The sequence below is a fragment of the Mustela erminea genome, chromosome 6 (assembly GCF_009829155.1).
Source record: "Mustela erminea isolate mMusErm1 chromosome 6, mMusErm1.Pri, whole genome shotgun sequence".
NCBI classification, from domain to species: Eukaryota; Metazoa; Chordata; class Mammalia; order Carnivora; family Mustelidae; genus Mustela; species Mustela erminea.
The window spans coordinates 102,607,236-102,627,948 of NC_045619.1; the positions used below are offsets into that span (position 1 = coordinate 102,607,236).

Below are 20,713 nucleotides of genomic sequence, written 5' to 3' on the forward strand. Positions count from 1 at the left end.
TGCATGTAAATGTATACACACACTTCCGTGTACATGCTCATATGCAAACACATAGTTCCTTCCTTTGTGGAAAAAATGGGCTGTTCTCTCTCTATTCTAGAGCAAATCCTTTGGAAGGTGAAGACTCTTCTGATGATATTCTTGTCTCTTTATATAGTCCATGCATAGACTTAAAAACACGACTATGAGCAGGTTTGAGGAAGTTGCTGAGAGTCAGGCCTGTGTGCTACACACTCTGGGAGCCTCCAGCAATGCCTACTCAGTGCTCTTGGGGACTCACACCAATGTTCGCAGATGATGATTGTGACTTCGAGGCGGCCCCGTGCTCCTTGAACTTCTTCTTTTTTTTTTTTTTTTAAGATTTTATTTATTTATTTGGCAGACAGAGATCACAAGTACACAGAGAGGCAGGCAGAGAGAGAGGGGGAAGCAGGCTCCCTGCTGAGCAGAGAGCCTGATGCAGGGCTCGATCCCAGGACCCTGAGATCATGACCTGAGCCGAAGGCAGAGGCTTCAACCTACTGAGCCACCCAGGCGCCCCTCCTTGAACTTCTTAAATGAGAGGTGGAAAGGGGCCCTGGCATAGGAGAGAAAGGTGCAAAGATGTTTGTCCTCATCTCTACCCCCCTTTGCAGTGGGAGCAAACCTAGAAGCAAACCTAGACCTTCAGAGAACCCCTTTCCGAGGGCAAGTGTGGTTGTGAGTGAGCAGGTTCTGGCCTTGTGGGACAGTCACCGCCCCGGAGCTGGAGAGCTGGGGCTGGGGGAGATTGCATGGATGGAAGAACCTGTGGCCCCAGACAGGGAACCTGTGGTCCCTCTAACACTGTATGGAAACCCCACATTTCCTTAGTTCTGCCTTGGTTCTCCACAGGTAAAGTGGGACCCGGAAGACTTGCCTCACGCTGTTGCCAAGAGGAGGGTTTTAAGTGCATATGTTACATGCCCAGAGAGGGAGGAGACAGTGGAGCAAACCTTCAGCTTCTCTTATGCAGCTTTGGGAGTTACCATCTCACAGCCAGCTGCTGTCATCTCTACCCCCACTTGTGGCTTTTTCCCCACATGTAGCCCCCAACACCAGAACGTGAGGACTTAAGGGAAAGAAACAATGGTGTGAAAGCACCTTCAAGGTCCCTAACAGGTAGTCAGTTGATTATTCAAAATGTCTGTGGAATCTACAACAGTGTGGGCTTTAGAATGATTTCCGCCTGGCACCTGTGGGCGGCAGGGCAGGTGGGGGGCAGATGCCACGTTCTTTCTTGCTGTCCCATGGTGAGAGGACCTAACTGTAGGTCAAGTGGCTTGTATGAGATCATATAGCCCCCAAGGGTTAGGAGGCTGACACTGGGATGCCAGTCTCCACATCCAGCGTGTGTGCCTTGCTCCACGCTGCCGCCTCCATGCTGGTTTTTCCTCCTGGCTGTCTTCCTGGAGAGGAACGGGAGACTTGTGACGTTTGACGTGGGCTCGCAGTTCAAAAAGAACCTGTTCATGGGGCTCAAGGACCATGCGTCCATGGACACGACTGCTTACTGTCCCTGAGGGATCGGCACCCCCAGTTCAGTTCCTCAGCTCTCTGTATGTCACTTCCTGCCTTGCTCTCCAGACAGTGGGAGATGAGTAGGAGATGGCCAATCAGCGATCTCCTGTGCACAGAGATGCACAGATAACTGGACCGAGCAGGAAGCAGGAAGCTTAGTCTGCCGAGGTTGCCAAGATGAGGCTGTGGGACTCCTAAGCACGCTGTCTCTGTGAAGGATTACTGATACAACCAAAAACTGCAAGCCTGGCACTGGGGCGATTTGTGCTGGCTCTACAGTTCTAAAAGCTGACTGCTAGGTTTAAGGCTAGCCCTGTAATCTTTTCATGAACTAAGAGTCTTTTTTTTTTTTTTTTTAAGATTTTCTATTTATCCATTTGACAGAGCGCATGTGTGAGTATGTGCACAGCATGGGGAGAGGCAGGCAGATGGAGAAGCAGACTCCCCAAGGAGCAGGGACCCCGATGTGGGGCTCGATCCCGGGACCCTGGATCATGACCTGAGCTGGAGACAGACACTTGACTGATTAAGCCATCCAGGCATCCCAAGCTAAGAGTCCTTATTAGGTCAGTTGCACAAACCACTGAAGGAAGAATGGCTCCCCCAACAGAGGTACCATCTAGAAATCTGTTATTCAGTATTATCCACCCTGGAAGTGGAGGCCAGCTGTGAAGAGTTAGCTAACTGCGCAGTGAGAAGGCCCACTCTGCACAGACCAACCTCACTTCTGATACAGATCGCAAGTCAGGGGCTCTCCTGTAATTCCCTTACATTTAGTGACTTGCTGGAAAGACTCAGAATTCACTGAAACCTGGCACCACTTATTTCAGAAAAAAACCAGGTTGGAACCTTCGTCCACGTTGGACGAAGCATGTAGGGTGGTGTTCAAAGAAATACCAACCAGAGAATTTCCATCTCCCTGTCCAGGCAGGACTGTGTCACTTTCTCAGCATCCATGTATGACAGAATTCACAGAGTGTTGCCAATCAGGGCAATTCTCTGGGTCATATACCACCTACGTGGCTGACCTATGGTCTCCAACCCGCCCAGGGGTAGAACTGATGCCTTGTACCCAAAGAGCCCAACATAAATCACATTATTATGGTGTCTGATGACCAAATCCCCCAGACAAACAAAGATGCTCCCAGCAGGCATGGCATCCTAAGTAGCCAAGGGCAAAGGCCAGTCAGTCCTCCTTTTGGTTAAAGTTAATTACTTACTACACAACTATCAAAGACTCTTCATCTGCAAAAATATCAGTAGTCAACTTTGGGGGCTGGGGGGCTGAAAGCTTTGGGAGAGGAAAGGAGATGGACATAGCAATGAGCATAGTTCTGAAAATCATTTTACTTTTTCAAGGGAAAATGTATTAGTGAGGAATTGAAACAATTTTATTTTTCTTTCTGGCTCCTGAATAGTCATGCAGCAAAAAAATCGCAGAGCTGGCCTAGAACCCAACTTCAGGAGCGCTTTCTCAACACAGGCCAGTGAGGACGACGAGCCCTCGACTCTAGGGCAACCTGGGGGTTGCTGCCTGATGCCTTCCTCCCCACACTCAAGAAGAGAGGGAGAGAAGTCAACAGGGGTGCCCCAGGCAGGAAGAAGAATTTGTGGCTCTCTTTCATTCCCCTTTGTCTTCCTTCCTTCTCTCCCAGCAATATTTCTCACCAACATGGTGAATCAGTTGGGAAGAAGGGAGAGAAAGCAAGAGTAAGAAAGGAGACTTCTTGTTTCTATCAGGGATTTGTTGCCATGGTTCCTGTCTTCCAGGTTACCTGCCATGTTCAAGGGTAGATTTCCCTTCCTCTGCCTCAATCTTCACTGTTTTCGAATCAGACATAATCAAAAATAATGCATCATCTGTAAATTCTTATCTGGTTCACGCAGGATTCTAGAGCGCCCTGGGTGGTTAGGAGAGGCCAAGCTCTCATATTAAGCTGTGCATTTTGTTCCTTAAGTAAAGTGATGCCCTATGCATGACCTGGGAGCCAACTCCAGCCGCTCTTGGGGGTTAAGCATTCGGGATGACTTGAGCTCACTGGAAAGAAAAAAAAAAAAAAAGCAAACCCTTAGCCTGTGACACAGTGAGGTGGCTGTACCCTGTGGTGCAGAGCAGGAAGCCTACTTGGAGCAGCTGAGCCTGCAGATTTCAGGGTAGTCATTGCCCAACAATGCAGTGAGTCAGGGCCTGGAGTGCAAGGACGTGACGTGTGTTGACTCCTTGGATGGGGGTGGGAGAGGGGAGGACAGGGATGTGGGGCAAGCTGCAGAGTGGGGGGGTTCCCCCAGGTGGCCACCGCACTGGGTCACCCTTGGTTTCTGGTTCTTGGCTGCAGGTGGGTGAAGGCAGGGCCCCGCCTCACTTTCTGAGGCAGTGAGTAGTCTCTTCTTGGCACGGGTGTGCACGTCTGGCTTGGTCCTGCCAGTCTATCTCATTTTCAGGAAGACAACTGTGAGCAGGATGGAAAGAGAAACTTGAGAAGTAAGTACAGATCGAGCTTTTCCTTAATGCTGAAGTTGGGGACAGAGAGGCTGAACATTGGAAACAAGGCCACTGTCCTGACAGCCCAACAGTAACATCTACAGTGGATGGTATGAGGCTAGAGTAACCAGGAAGATGGGTCCTTGCCCGGGGCCAGTAACAGTTTAAGACTCAGAGTCAGGAGACAGGATGAGAAGGTTCCAAAGTACATGCAGCCCCAACTTGCAGGTCAAAGCCCTCACTTCTGTGAAGTCTAATAGTCCCTTTACCCTCTGTGTTTCATGGAGATCCCAGCAGCCCAGGGGAGAGAACAGAGGTGAAGGGCCGTTGGGAAAAAAACATCTTCAAGATGCAGGCGGATGGGTTGTTGATTGGCATAAGGTCAAATCATTATCTGCTGACTTACTAATGTAAGTAAGGTTACTAGTGTAACCCTGGTCAAGTAACTAATTTCTTGGGTCCTAATTTCCTCAGGTGTAAATGAGGTCTAATAATTCCTATCTCATAAAGTTATTGTGAGGAGTTAAGTGAGATCAGATAGATAAAGAATCCTGAAAAGTGCCTGTAACATAGTAAGCACATAGTAAAGGAAGGAAGGAAGGAAGGAAGGAAGGAGGGTTAGGTGGATAGATGTGTAGGTGGATGGATGGGTGATGGATGGATGAGTGGGTGGGTAGATGGGTAGGTGGATGGGTAGGTGGATGGGTAGGTGGATGGGTAGGTAGATGGCTGGGTGGCTGGGTGGCTAGAGGAGTGCGTGTTTAGGTGGCTGGATGGCTGGGTGGGTAGATGGATGAGTGGTGGGTGGATGGGTGGGGGGATGGGTGGATAGAACAGTCAGTCTTGGGCCGCTACCTTAGCTAAGCAGAGTTACTATTCTAGGGCACCCCCATACCACAAAGCATGATTGTATGTGTATGTATGTGCACATGTGTGTACAAGCACTCATTCATGCATTCCTCTGAGTCTTTTCTGAACACAGAAAAGTTAGGAGTTCCTCCACCAATGCTTCCATGGTATCCTGGTCATGGCCACGTCCCAACAAGTCCTCCACTGCACTGTAACTGTTTACCCATCTGTCTCTGTCATGACATTGAGAGTCTTAGAGCATGGTACAGTCCCTGCCCACAGCAGATGCTCACAGAACCACTGTAAAAGAACTTGTCAGCACCTCCTCTCAGTAGTCTGGCAGGTAGGGCCACTGCATCATTGACATCTGAGAGGCCTGACCCCAGCAGCCTATTAATGTATTAAAACCCTTCTTGCATGTCAAAAATAAATCCTCTGAACTCAGTACTGCCTGGGGAGTACAAGGGGCTGATAACAAGGTCTGTATGTGGACGAGATGAGGGCTGGGTAGTGTGGCAGTGCAATGGGTTCTACTGATAGCATTGGGCCTCAGGTCCTTCCCTTTCTCACCAGCTGGCCTAGTGAGAGTCATCTACAGCATCTGTGTGAGTCTACTTGGATTCAGGAAGCCCCGTTTGCCCTCCCATGGTGGGACCTGCACACACTCAATCCACTCAGTAACTCTGTGGGCGGAGCCTCATTCTGGGCCCTGTGGGGCAGTGGCAGCAGAGAAAGTTAGGCAGAAACTACCTGTGCCTGCAACCATCCTCCCCCTTGCTCCTCCATTTCCTTCCCTCCCTTTATAGACTTTTCTTCCTCTCCTTTGCTCCACTCCCCTCTGTCTGCCAAAGCCTGGTGAGGCATGCCACAGACAGCCTGCCACGGACAGTGTGCCACGGACACCGATGTCTGGTATGGTCCTATGGTTCTGTCTGGGATATTCTCAGCCTTGCTGGACATGGAGGGCACTGAACCCAGAGGAGAAGCGTGCACAGATGGGGCAGGATCTCCCCTCACCTATAGTTCATACGGAAGGAGACATCCCTGTATGGATTATTTCGCTTTTTAATTTTAGAACAGATTGCTGAAGACTGTATATTCTAGTGGCTCTTGGTGTGTCCATAAGTGGTGCCAGGGCTGGTGCTGGAGATCACTGTTCTCCTGAAGCGTGATGGAGGACATCTCCCTTGACTGGGGCCCCCAGGTTTGAGGAAGATCAAGGGAGTGCTTCTGCCTGGCTTATCCCGTTTCCCTGGCTGGGGTCCCTTTCCATTTGTTCTGACCCCTGTTTTTAATGAAAAGGAATAGCAGTGAACCACTGTCGTGTACTACCTAACAGCTTTGGAAACCAAACCAACAAACATTGCAGGCTCAAGTTCAGTGTCACCAGATATCATGATGAGAGTTAATTACAGTGCCTTTTTGCCAGTTTACTGTTGTTGCAAGTTCCTGAGCGAATGTTTCTCATGCAGTCCTAGTTCCAGACTAACGCTAGTTTACATGTGTACAATGTAACAGTCACACTGTGGTATAAGAGCGACAGCTCTGTCCCTGGGCAGAGGCCAGAACAAACTGACAATGTTACTAAAACAGTGAACAAAGTTCCCTTAAAGTTTATTATTTATTCATTTGCCTGGGGAATCTTTCAAAGGGCACACTCTTTCAATAAAAGTCACCAACACTTTTCCAAATGTCCTTTTTTTTTTCCTTTTTCACATGGAGAAAGCTGTCGCCTCTGGTTTTGAATGGAGGGCAGTGACTGTCTCCTAATATGGTGCCTGTGATGCTGCTCTGCACACAGTGGGGAATTTAAAAGCTCAACAAATCTACCAAATGCAACGTAAACTTTACAAATGAAGTCAGGGGGTCAGCTGCCGCCTAGGTCGTCTCTAACATGTCAAGCAAATGGTTCGGAAATCAAACCAGGTCTCAGCGGCTGGCCTCCCAAGCACAGCTGAGGCCCAGTGGGTACTCCCCTCTCTCTTGCCTTTCTTACCCTGTGAGCTGCCGACACTGTGTAGCAGTAGAACTGAAACGTATCCCCGCACTGGAGCACGACCGGTGCTGGCTCCATCCCTATATTCAGCCTGCGGGAGGGCAGGGAGGGCGTGGCTGCCAGCCAGTTGGCAGCTTGGCCGGGCCAGCAGCACGGCTGCCATGACAGATTCTGTGTGGACACCCTGCTCGTGAGGGAGTGGTCTCCAGTCTCGCTTCCACGCTGTGAGCTCCTCTCCGAGACTGTTCACAGAGGGGCAGGCCGTAGGAATATGGGCCCCAGAGCGGAAACAGCAAGGGAGGGGTGAGTCTTGAAGAACAACAGTATTTCCCAAATGGGGCTGCTCTGTGGCATCACCCATGAAGCATTTTCAAAACCAGACTCTTTTACCCCCAAGATTCTGATTGGGTCTGTCTGGGACATAGCTAGGCATTGGTTTCTTTTGAACAGTTGCCCCAGCGATTGTGATGATTAGCTAATGTGGGAGCCAGTGACATTGCCCTGGGTGCCCCATTCCAAATTCATCCCCGTCCAGTGGCCCCCATCTTCTCCTTGGCCTGAGCATCTGTGGGGGCAGTGAGCCCCCAACCCTCTCCTGTCTCCAGGACTCAGGACCTGCTTCCCAGTGTCCTGCCTGTCCTCAGCCCAGAAGGTGTGGAGACCCCCCTGCAGCATGACCGTGGTACAGAGATAATAGATACAGACGGGAATGCAGAGCCATGCATGTTTGGTAGAAAAAAAATTCAGAACGACAAGTAGGTTATTCTTCAGGTACTTGAAGAAAGCAAGAATAAGGGGGGATTTCATGAGGAACTTCCCATTTGCAAACAAATATTTTGCAGATCAGTTCTCTCTTGTGTGGGCTAGAATATAAGGAAAGGGTGCACATTGCTGCTAGAGGCTGGTAGGTTAGACTAAGAGAGACTATGTGATGTAAAGGGACAAGACACACCAGAAGGAGCTAAGTGTGGCTGCAGGGTGTCTGTCACAGAGATCTCCCTGATTAGCACAGGATGGCTTAGGGCCTCTTTGCCTGGAGGCAGGAGGACGGATCAGAACCCAGTCAAGTATCGTCACAGGCTAAGGCTCTTCCCTATAACATTTTCCATGAGAAAAGCTGTCCTCATGGGCAACTTGTTCTTGACCATTTTTCTCAAAATCTTGAAAGGTCACCACGAATGTTTTGCATTTTCCTCTTAGGTCTTGGCACTGGTACATAACCTGAGGCAGTAGTATAACATTGTTTTGGGGGCTCCTCCTGTGTGAAACTAGGTTTGATGCACTCAGAGCCAAAATACTCAGGCCCAACCTTATGGGCATTGGGCGCTACCAAAATGAGCGAGGCTGTTGTTTGCCAACTGAAATTCACCAGCTGAGTCATACTTGCCCATGAACTCTATGGGCCCAGCTGACCTCAATGCTGGAGATCCAGTGCAGAATTAGACACACAGGCTGTCTGCCCCCGTGGAGCTTATGTTTTCCTCTAAAGAGATGGAGAGGAGATAAATGAACAAGATAGCTTCAAGAGTGAAGAGGGTTGTGGTCGAGAATGGTAAGGGCCAGGGGATGGACTCGTGCATTGGGATAGACTTCATGGTGGGGGGGTGCCAGCACTGAGAATGGAAGGGTGGGCCAAGGGCCCAGCTGGGTAACGAGGTGGGAGAGGAATCTGACAAAGGTCCTGGGATGGAAGCCAGCTGGTGTGTTCAGTGGACAGGACAATGGAAGAAAGTGGCGTTAGCAAGAGATTGGTAAGAAATGAAGTTTGAGAGGAGCTAGACCCCCAGTCATGTCAGCCTTGGGGTCTGGCACAGGGTTTAGACACATTCTCGGCCCATGGTCATTCGGCTTAAGGCCTTTCGGTGATGTTCTAGGTGAGGTTTTGTATTAAGGACTCACATGTAGTACTAGTGGAGGGAGTACTAGTGGAGTGTAGTACTAGGGAGGGAAGTACTAGTTTGGGCTTCAGCCCAAACTACTCTTTTTACAGGCAGGGAGGCCTGCAGAGGGACAGTGGAGTAGGGTGTCCCCTTGAGAGAATGAGTGGGAGGGGCTGTCTCTCTTCTGAAAGCAGGCAGGGCACCTGGTGGAACTGTGGGGACTGGGGTCAGGGGGGAAGAGGCGCTTGGTCTAGTACTGGAACCCAGGAAGGCCAAGGCAGTTGGTCGGGAATCAGAGAAAGCAAAGCAGTAAGCTGTCTGGGGAGCCTGAGGGGTCAGAATAAGCAGGCTTGACCTCAGGATGGGAGACAGGGAGCCAGAGTCTGTTTTTCTATGTCTGCTGGGAAAACCAAGCAGTGGGAGGATCCAAGAATGTTTTCCATTTTAGCCACAAATTATACTGCATTCAGCCCTGGGCTTCAGGGATGCCTGTAGACTTAGGTGCTGGGCCACGTGACTGCCTCCGGCTCCTTTGCCAAGAATTCTCTCCTCGATGGAAGCCCTGTCCCTAAAAGTTTTTACCTCCAGACTCTTGAGATGGCTCTGGGCCTTAGTTGTGGGCAAGTCCACAGGGCTCAGCCAAAGAGGCTGTGTGCTTGGGCTGTGGGGACCAAGACCAGTCTGGGGGCCCTCGGGTTCAGCGAAAGGAGAGACATGCACTCCCAAGCTGGCCTCACTCTTCTGGACAGGCCATGAAGGCTTCCTAGAGGAGGAGCTACTTTAGGGGAGAGAACTTGAGAGAGAGAGAGAGAAGATGGTAAAGTTGGTGGGACCTCTGTTCCTCGAGTAAATGTTTTTGAGACTTTTTGAGGGCTCATCCAACACAGGGAGCTCTGAGCAGCCTTGTGTGAGGGCAGAGTGGCACCAGAGTGGCAGAACAAGACCACACAGGATGGTTGGGTAGTCTTGGAACAGGAAGAGTGGCCCCTGGGTCTGTGTTATAGGAAGCACTGCCCAAAGTGAACTGGAGTTTCTTTGTTACGTTGACAAGGAAACTTCACCTAATGTGTTCCAGCCAGAGCCAACGAGCCAACGTCCTTGGTAGGCGAAGCCACTGTAATGGTAATGACATTAGGTAACAAGTACTGGGTTCAAGCTGGGTACCAGGCACAGACCCAGGCAGAGTCCCTTCTGTTTCCTCCTTTCATCTCCAGAAGCAGTCTTGCCCAGCTGTCAGTATTTTCAGTCTTATGTTTAGGAATGAGGGAATTGAGGTGTAGAGAAGCTGGTCACATGCTTGTGTCCCATAGTAAGTGTATAAGCTGGGAATCAGACCCAGGCAGCTGTGCCCAGGCTCACCTACCTTGCACAGTTCTTGGGCACACCACGGCTCTCCCAGCCAGGCTTCTGGGAGGCCCCACTCCAGCAAGAAAGCAGCAAAGGGGGGTGAGAGGGAAGATAAATGAGCAAAGAATGTTGTTTTTCTCTTTTCTCAAATGCAACTTGATGGCCCCATTTTATCGATTGCCAGCCTCCAGACCTGACTGCATGCCAACGGTCTTTTTCCTTGTTATTTTATTCAGCGTGTATCTGGAGGGCTCCAGAAATTCACAGCAGAACTCCTGTCGGTTTCTGGCTTTCATTTAGGTAGTGAAAGGGGACTGAATCCCATCTCTGTTTGCACAAACATTTATTCAGCCTACACTGTGTACCTGCCGCTTTGCTTAAACACCAGGTGCATGCAGACAAGTAAGACAGGGCCTCTGCTCTCCTGGAGCTGGAAGTCCATGAGGAGGAGAGACAAGGCCATGAGCAGTTAGAGCAGAAGGTAATGAAACCAAAGATGCTCGGGGCCTAAACTGTGGCATCAGCAGGAGAAAGGACAGGAGGAGCAGATGAGGAGAATGTTTCCGGAGCTAGATGCTACAGCACTTGGGGCAGCTTGCGGTGAGTGTTGGGGAGGAAGGAGCCCAAGCAAATGCCTCAATTTCAGGCTTTTTCTGCTCAAAGGGTCATGGTTCAGCTTACTGAGTCAGGGGACATAGAGAAGAAGAAGGTTTCTGGAGCAAGATGATTCTTCTTCTGGGACATTTTGAGCTTGGGACATTCCACTGAGCCTGCACCCTCGAGTTCCCTCACCAAAGCCTGTAATTTCCATCTAATTATGAGGAAAACTTCAGCTAAGCCTATATTAAGGAACATTCTATAAAATACTTGACCAGTACTCCTCCAAAAAGGTCATCACAACAAGGAAGTCTGAGAAACCACTGTAATCTAGAGAAGCCTAAGGAGATTATGATGATTAGTAATAATATGGCCTCTTGGATGGGACCTTGGAACAGAAAAAGGATATTAGGTAAAAATAAAGAAAATCCAAATGAAGTATAAACTAGTTAATAGTAATGTACAGTGTGGGTTCATTGGTTGTGAAAAATATACCCATATTAATAGGGTAATAGGGGAAACTGAGTATGTTTGCCTAGACTCTGTGCCATCTTTGAAGTTTTTCAGTTAATCTAAAGATCTTCAAAAATAAAAAGTTTAGGGGCACTTGGGTGCCTCAGTGGGCTGAGCCTCTGTCTTCAGCTCAGGTCGTGATCTCGGGGTCCTGGGATCGAGCCCCGCATCGGGCTTTCTGCTCAGTGGGGAGCCTGCTTTCCCCTCCCCCTCTGTCTGCCTCTCTGCCTACTTGTGCGCGCGCTCTCTCTCTCTCTCTCTGTCAAATAAATAAATAAATAAAAATCTTTAAATAAAATAAAAAAGGTTATTTAAAGAAAAGAAAGAAAGCAGAGGAAGAAATTCTCATGCGTTACTGGTGCAAATGCAGAATGGCATGGTCATTTTGGAAAACAGTTTGGCAGTCACTTACAAAATCAAACATAGATATGCTCTATGACTTAGCGATTCCACAACTTGGTATTTAACTAAGTGAAATGAAAACCAGTGCTAGTACTGAAAGCAGTACGCGAAGACCTAAAATGACTTTATTCATAATCACAAGAAACTGGAAACAGCCCAGACACCTCTCGGTAAATGGACCATGGCATGTCCATGCAGTGAAATGCTACTTAGCAATGAGCAGGAACAAGCCCTGAGAACGCCACACGGACGAGTCTCAGCTGTGCTGTGACAAATGAAGGAAGGCAGGCTTGAAAGGCTCCACACTGTCTGAGTTTACTTACAGGGCATTCTGGGAAAAGCAAGACTTAAGGCACACATGGCAGGTCATGCCGGGTGCTGCAGCCTTGGGGGACAGACTCCAAAGAGACTTGGAGGGGGTGGCTATCAAGTGATTTGGAATTGCTCCTTGTCCTGATTGTGGTTTCTACACGACAGTGTACGTTCATCACAACTCCCAGAACTTCACACCAGTAAGGTGAATTTTTGCCATATGTAAATTGTAACTTGATTAAAAATGAGAAAATCAAACAACTCGGGAATGACTGGCCGTTTTTCAAAGCTGCTCTCCACAGGATTTGTTTGAATAGTATTCTCACCTGCTATCCTGCACCCGTTTCCAACTGCTCAGTCGACCAGAAGGGCACTTTGCTGCTGTTTTGTGAATGTCGCTGGGCTCTTTGCTATTTGGAGCCCCGGAAGTGGCAGAAGTAGCAGTCACAGTCCAGGAACAAAGACCCAACACTGTAGAGACAAAGCGACAGACACAGACAACAGCTAGGCTTGTTTCTTAACAATGGGGACATTAGCTAAGTGCTTTCCTAACCACCTGCTTTTGATACAGTCGTGAAGCTGATGAGATCTTACTTTTGTACGGCTCCTTATAGCTTCCAAAGCTCTCACAGCCATTCACTTGTGATCCATACAACGCCTCTGTGGCTTAGGGGGCACAAGTGTCACCCCCACTGTTAAAAGGAGACATGGCGCCTGGATGGCTCTGTCCACTGAGCATCTGACTCATGGTTTTGGCTCAGATATGATCTCAGGGTCATGGGTTCGAGCACCACGTCAGGCTCTGCGCTCAGAGCAGAGTTTGCTTGGGATTCTTCCTTTCCCTCTCCCTCTGCCCAGTGCCCCCTCTCCCCACTACTGGTATGTGTGCTTGTTTTCTTTCTCTCTCTCTAAAATAAATAAATAAAATCTTAGGTTAAAATAAAAAAGAGGGATGCCTGGGTGGCTCAGTGGGTTAAAGCCTCTGCCTTTGGCTCAGGTCATGGTCTCAGGGTCCTGGGATCAAGAGCCACATCTGCTGTCTGCTCAGCAGGGAGCCTGCTTCCCCCCCCCCCCCCCCCCCGCCTGCCTTTCTGTCTACTTGTGATCTGTCTGTCAAATAAATAAATAAATAAAATCTTCAAAAAAAAAAAAAAAAAAAAGAGAGAGAGAGGGAGGTCTTGAGAGTTCTCACTTAGCTGTGTGTGCAGGTGCACTGGCTTGGCCCTCTCCTTAGGCTGGTAATCAATATAAGACACAGAGTAATTCTGTGTGGTATTACTATTTTATGTATTTTACAAATAAAGAATAGAATGACTTTATAGATGATGAACCTGAGGTTGTGGGTATTTTCTGACATCACTTGACAAGGAGGTAGTAGAGGCAAGAGTTAAACTCAGATGTTCAGCTTCCAAGCCTACTTCTCTTTCTCTTATCCCATATGTTGGTGATCGGACTTTCCTGCATAGTGTATTTAAATTAATGGCATTTTGCCATGAATCTTCACCTCTTTAATGTGCCAGTAAGTGGACAGTGTTAGTGAACTTCCACTACCAGAGACGGTTATTACACATAAAGTCTGCTTTACTCACTGACATCTTTACTGGGAACTTTTCGGGGCTTGGAAGCAGTCTGCAATCTTGTGTTTCTCTTAGCCCTTGTGTTTGAATAGTGTCTGAATGTATGAGAACTGTGTGTATGTTGGAAGCTGTGACTTTCAGAAAAAAACAAAAAAACAAAAAAAAACCCCAACACCCCCCCCCCAAATTCAGTAGGGTAAACATGAGAGGGAAGGTGATTTTTCAACAAACATCAGAGCATCTACATCATAATGAATCTTTTTCCCTCAGATAGTTGCTTTGAGAGGATATCCAATTCAGTTGCTTTTTAGCTGTTTCATTTTTATGCAAAATAGTAGCACCATGTTCCTTACCAGGATTAGCTCTGAAAATTCTTTCCTTTGATTCCTTGGTGGTCTCCTGAGCTCCTTCTGGGCTGGGCTGAGCCTTCTCCCCTCCATGTCCTTAGGTATCCAGAGCATGGCCTTCTGGGTGCTCAGACTGTGTCTTTTGAGAGGAACTGAACCAGAATTCATTCTCCAGGACAGAGTTGTCATGGCAGGGTAGAAGCTGGTCCGCAGACATTTTATCCCCCTTGACCTCTCGCCTGAAGAACATGGACAACGACCAGGCAGGAAGCCTTAGCCCAGGCTATCTCAGATGCCTGACCTTGCCCACAGGCTTATTAGTCACTCTGTATACCTTTCTTTGAGCCCATTTGACCTTGGCCATATTTTCTGCTCCTTGACTTATGCTTCCCTTCCACCATTTCTTCCAGGACTGTCCAGCTCTGCCCTGAGGACCACTCTGAGCCTCAGGTCACCCTCACTGACTGGTTTTTCTCACCCCTTCCCCCATGCCATGGACCGAGCATAGGTTTTTCTACCTCTCCTTGCCCTGTTTCTCACTCAGAAGCCCCACTGGGAAGGAACTGGTGACCAGTGGAACCTCTAATTGGATTTTCTCTGGATCACCACCAATATTTCTGAGCACCACTGGTTTGCTGGGGTTTAAGGCAGAACCTCTCACCTCTAAGCCAGAGAGAAGGAACAAAGAGAATCACCAAAACCTTCCCTGCACTGCAGGTGCCTTAGGAAGAGCCCATCATGCTCTGCCATATTTCCATTCTGAATCCCTGTTGAGTGTTACTGCCCGCTACTCATCCTCAGTTTTCCTCCTCAAAATCTTAGAGGACAATTTCACCAGTGTGAGTGCAACTAAGAATGAACACTGAAGGAGATAAGTAAAAGAATGCTCTTCCCTTTTCATGTTGACTTAATATATGAATGAGCCTTATTCCAATCCTGATAGAAGTAAGTTTACATGCTCCCACCTATTCAGAATGGTTGCGACCTATAATTGCCTGTTCTCACTATGTGATGGAAAGTCTGCTGGTCTCAGAATCTAGAGCCTGGATTCTGTTGTGCCGTCTGTGACAGCTGAGTCTCGCATGCTTATGTCATCTGGGAATGACAGTGCCGATCACTGAGTGACTTCTGCCCTAACACTCCCTTGCACCCTCATTATTGAGCCAGCTCAGCCCTGTGCTCAGTTCCAGCATGCAGTGAGAAAGACACATCCTTCCTTTCTCAAGTTGCTTATAGGTTCGCTCTGCAGATAACGCTCTCTCTCGAACGGCAAGTGATTCCTGAAGCTTTCTGGTGTGGGTGTCCCTTCTGTCTCATTAGACTGTGAGCCCCCCTCCCAGAGCAGTGATCGTACCCACTTTCTTCTGTGTCCCCACCATGCGTGGCCCCAAGGTTTGCCCACGGTGGGCACCCACTGGCTTTTAGAAAGTCTTTCAGGCCAGGAGGGCTCTTAGCCTACAGTACAAGCTCTTAAAGGCTAGATGGCACTGTTGCTAGAGCCAAATCAGGTGTGTTGGGAAAGAAGGGGGAGGAGGGAAGAGAAACCAGAGTAGGAGGCCCTGGACTGTTGAGTTGCTGAGTTTGACTCAGACTTATTACAGAAATGCATGAGGACTCCTGCCAGCTGGCTTCAGTGGGTCCTCACCACAACCTTGGTAGTGGATAGGAAACTGCACCAATTCTAACTTTATAGAAAAGCAGCTCAGAGAAATCAAGGGCCTGGGCTCAAGTTAAGGGGCAGCTAATGAGCAAGGGTTTTTGCCCTCTGTGCCTTGTTGGCATTGCTCTGCCAGGAAGGGCCCCTAGAGTTCACCCAAGGAGGACTGTGGTTGATGGCATGGCTGTCCCAGGACAGTGGCTTGGGTGAACTGGACCCAGTGTGAGCGGAAAAATTAGGGTTTACAGATAGACTGACTGCAAGGTATCAGGCTAACTTCTGCCTCAAAATATTTACTTTTGTGACGAGGGGAGAATGCAGTCATTGTGGAGGAAACAAAGATAACACATACAGGTTCTTTGAAGAAGGTATAGGTACTTTGCACGCTTGCAAGGATCTAAGGTGAATCATTGATATTTCATCTGAAGAATGACTTATTTTGGGATGCTGCTCCATGGCTGGGTTCTAGCTGTCATTTGTCCACTGCTTTATTATGCTCACATGTTTCTCGTTAAAATGAAACCATGTAAATAAGACCGTCTCCTGCAGTAGGCAGAATGGGTTTCATGACTGTGTCCGTTTTACAGATGAGGAATAGAGGCTCAGAAATGGTCACACAGCTGATCATCCAAACTTCAGCTCAGTCTGAGGCCAGAATCAAATTTGAGCTCTTTGGAAAAACCATGTTTTTTTCAGGCTATGCAGAAATCACAAAATTAGGTGGGCTATTGTGGATATGAAGGGTAAGGCATCAGAGACTAGAAGACACCTATTCAGAGTAGTGAATGATTAAGGATATGCAAATGTGTACAAATTTGAGGGAAACTGATACATCTGTTGTTTGTGCTATCTGATTGTATTCTCCTGTTTCCCTAGGATGATGAAGATAAGCTGACCTGGAAAGATCGTTTCCCGGGTTACTTGATGAACTTCGCCTCCATCTTGTTCATGGTAATTTTCTTGATGGAAATCCGGCCTATGACTTATGCATGTAGATCCCATAGAGCAAAAGCCATGGGTGTGTTATTCTAGCATGCTGTGGGGATAGTGAGGGGCTAGGAAAGATGAAGCCACAGTCCTGTCTAAACAGGGAGGATCTTACCTGATAGTGAGGCGCTGTGGGTGCCAGCCACCAGAAGAGGGAAAGGGGATTCCCTCAGACCTGGGTTGGGGGTCAGTGGCCTTCCATGGCTACAGAAGGGGTTCTGTCTTCCCAGATACAGGAAGGTAGAGAGATTCTATCTTCCCAGTCCTGCACACAAGGGTTTTGAAGTTAGAACTTCCAGGGGTGGGCTGTGAGATGGTGTCTTCCATGTTGAGAAAAACCAAGGCCTTGGAAGAGGTAGCCCAGGTAAGATGGCTACAGAATTGTGGCAGCCTATTCGGGCTGTGGGCTGGCTCTCCCTGAGGGTTTGTGGGATAGAACAGAGCCTAGAAACCACAGAGGACAGCCAGCTTGGGCTCTGTGCGAGCCTGATTCTTAAGCTCCCCTATAGTTGTGTCTGTTTCCCTATGTTCTCCCTTAGAGTTTGGAAGAGCCTTTTCAAAAGACCCACATGGGTCTCGGCTGTGTCAGGGAAGATGAGGAACGGGTGGGATTCATGTTCGAGTCAGATCAATAAAATGGTAGCAGGTCATTCCTGGGAGTCAGGGTGGGGGAGATAACTGTGAGCAGAGCAAGGAGACCCCAAATCTTCTTGTCCCTGAAGCTCAGGTTCCTGAGACCTCTGCTCCCCCTTTATGGGTAGATTCCTTCTAGTAGCCAAGACTGGAACTTCTGTTTTACAAAGGAAAGCTGTGTTCTTACAGCATTTCTAAGCAGGACTACACATTAGTTGTAAAGGTCGGGGATGGATTGCTTATTCTGGGACTGAAATCACAACCATTTTCTGGACCTTGTTGCCAGCGTTACCTCTGGCCCTGACCTGAGGTGATTATAGCTGGCGTGCTCCTGGAACACGGCAACCATGTCTTAGTCTCAGAGATTTAAAAAGAGAAGGACTCCTAGGCACCTTTTATGTCAGCGCCTCATTTCACAGATGAAGTACAGAGGGGACGGGTGCCATGCTTTGCCAAAACTGAGATTTTGCATTCCTTACCTTCTCATTGCTTAAGAAGAGCAAGGCGTGCGGAATTTATTCAAGAATATGTGGTGAATCACAATGTGTTAAGCTGGAATGATGTAAAGTTTAATTTAGCATTTCAGAGCCTCCCACAATGTGCATACTGTTGTCAAAGAGTTTGTTCATTCATTCAAGAAATATTCAAGGGGGAGGGGTGCTCGGCTGGCTCAGTTACTGGAGTGTGTGACTCTTGATCTGGGCATCGTGAGTTCAAGCTCCATGTTGGGTGCAGAGATTATTTAATATAAAATCTTTTTAAAAGGAATTTTAAAAATATATGTAACAGGTGCCAGCTATATAGTCGACACTGTTCTTAGGCATTAGGGATAGAGTAGAAAATAAAATAATCTCTCCTTTAAGGATTTTACAGATAACAAATATGTACATAAACAAGGAAATTGGTAAGTGAAATAGACTTCTATCTCCCGTAGCGGGAGGTTAGGATATTTGTAGCATCCCATTTTGCTGAACGTAAGAAATATATATGGATGAATGTATTTTTCATTCTTTTTAAAGCCTTGAGGGTCTAATAAGTTAGTAAAGAATACTAAGCTATTCCTAGTGCAGATCCATCTAAGGGAAACTGAACCAAAGAGACAAATACTTGGCATCAATACTGCTTTTGCCTTGAGGACATTCTCCCATCTAGGCAAACTTGGGCTTTGGTTTTTATGGTTTTATGGTGCAGAGAGGATAGAAATTGGGGTGCGGCTGGCTCAAAGTGGAGATGCTAACAAGAAGTTCTCACTAAGCCTGGAACTATACTAGATCTAAACTTTTAGAATAAAGGCGAAGTAGAACTAAACCCACCCCCCACACTTTCGGGACTGCAGAGAACATTGCTCTGGCTCTAAGCAGAACAGGGGGAAACAGGGAAACAAAATCCTGTCCTGAAGGAGTGGCCATAGACAATCCCCATCGTAGACTCCCAGCCCAGTTTTTCACTTGAGAAGATCCGGGAAGCTCAGACTGTGAATGTGGCCAGGGAAAGTCATGCTTCTGGTTATCCAGCAGAAGCAAGCACACGTTCTCTCTGTGGGAAGGCAGATTTACACTCTTCCTCAAAAAATCCCCCCAAAAGAATTTTTTTAAGGTCAAAGAAGAGAAGGCAGTTAAAAATAATCAATTATACAGAAGCTAAACACAATGAGAGAGAACCAGTGTGGAGAGACAGCAAAGACTAAAGATACTGGAAATACTCAGTCACAGGTCGAAATGCCCAGTTTAAAAATATCTGCAAAGAATAAGAAACTATTTTAAAGATTTTATTTGCTTATTTGTCAGAGAGAGAAGGAGAGAGAGAGAGAGAGAGAGAGCATGCACAAACCAGAGGAGTGGCAGGCAGAGGGAGAAGCAGACTCCCCAGAGAGCAGGGAGTCTGATGCAAGACTGGATTCCAGGACCCTGGGACTATGATCTAAGCTGAAGGCAGACATTTAACCAACTTAGCCATCCAGGTATCCCTAAAATAAGAAACTTTTAAAAATGACCTAAGGATTTGAAAACCAGCTAATAAATCTTCTGGAAATGGATATATATCAATGAATGTGAATATATAATATATAATAATATATCACACACACACACACACACACACCCCAGGGACGGGTTTAAAACCAATTAGACATAGCTGAAGGCATCATTCGTGAACTGCAATTCAGGTTAGAAAAAATTAGAAAAAAAAGATTGAAAACTCAAAATAGAAAGTAATAGAGTGAGAGGATTTCACTTGTATTTAATTGCACTACTGGAAGAAGAGGTGAGAATAGTAATGAATGATACACTGACTGATGGTCTCCTAGTTGGCTAGTTCTGCTAACAGAATTCCAATTCAGAGATTGAAGAATCCCAGTGAAATTCAAGCAGGAAAAATAAAAAGGACTCTATCTCTGTGAGACTATAGAATGTATGAGACACAAGAAAAATCTCAAATGCAGTCAAAAATCAAAAGACAAATTACCCTTAATGAAGACTGTTTGATCAGCCATTGATTTCACATAGCAGTTGGAAGTCAGAATACAGGGACGTGTGTATCTTCATGCGCTGAAAAGAAAACAGTTGCTAACCCAGAATTCTATACCCAAGAAAAATGTAATGTAGAAGTATTAGTGTAAAATAAAGATATTTATAGCCAAACAAACGCTGAGGGTTTGCAGCCAACTGAATCTTTCACTAAAAGAAATCCTAAGAATGTTCTTTGAATGTGATCCCATCTGGAAAACCACAGTTTTAAGAAGGAATGAAGAAAAAATTGGTAAATATGTGGGAAAACCTATGTGGTATTTCACTGTAAACAAGGATGATGGTGTCTTATAGGGTTAATAATAAGATAGAGGGGTGCCTGACTGGCTCAGTCAGTAGAGCATAGATCTTGGGATTGTGATTTCAAGCCCCACACTGGGTGGGGAGCCTACTTAAAATTAAAAAAAAAAAAGTAGAATTACATTGTACACATTAATAATAGCATATAAGTTGGATGGGCAGTAATGAAACAATAACATTGTAAGGTCTTTATATTTCCTCCATGAGAATTTATAAGGAAGCAAAAAAGCTGAGAATAGTCAAGATACCCTTGGGGCAGATGGGTGGCTTACTCTGTTATGCATCCAATTCTTTTTTTTTTTTAATTTCTTTTATGTATTTTTATTTATTTAACATATAATGTATTCTTTGCTTAAGGGGTACAGGTCTGTGAATCATCAGTCTTACACAATTCACAGCACTCACCATAGCACATACCCTACCCAATGTCCACACCCAGCCACCCCTACCTCCCTCAGCAACCCTCAGTTTGCTTCCTGAGATTAAGAGTCTCTTACGGTTTGTCTCCCTTCCTGGTCCCATCTTGTTTCATTGTTTTCCCTCCCTACCCCCCACAACCCCTTGCCCTGCCTCTCAAATTCCTCATATCAGAGAGCTCATATGATAATTGTCTTTCTCTGATTGACTTATTTCACTCAGCATAATACTCTCTAGTTCCATCCACGTTGTTGCAAATAGCAGGATTTTAGTTTTTTGATGGCTGCATAGTATTCCATTGTGTGTGTGTGTGTGTGTGTGTGTGTGTGTGTGTGTGTGTATCACATCTTCTT

General features: G+C 47.0%; 1 protein-coding gene across 1 annotated transcript in view; it reads left to right on the forward strand.

Annotated features, from left to right (window-relative positions):
- Nucleotides 1-20,713, forward strand: part of ANO2 (anoctamin 2) — a 338,274-nt gene that overhangs the window by 245,422 nt on the left and 72,139 nt on the right. The window contains exon 15 of the mRNA XM_032349035.1: nucleotides 16,375-16,449. Coding sequence (XP_032204926.1) covers nucleotides 16,375-16,449 — 75 coding nt within the window. The remainder of the gene's footprint in view (nucleotides 1-16,374; nucleotides 16,450-20,713) is intronic.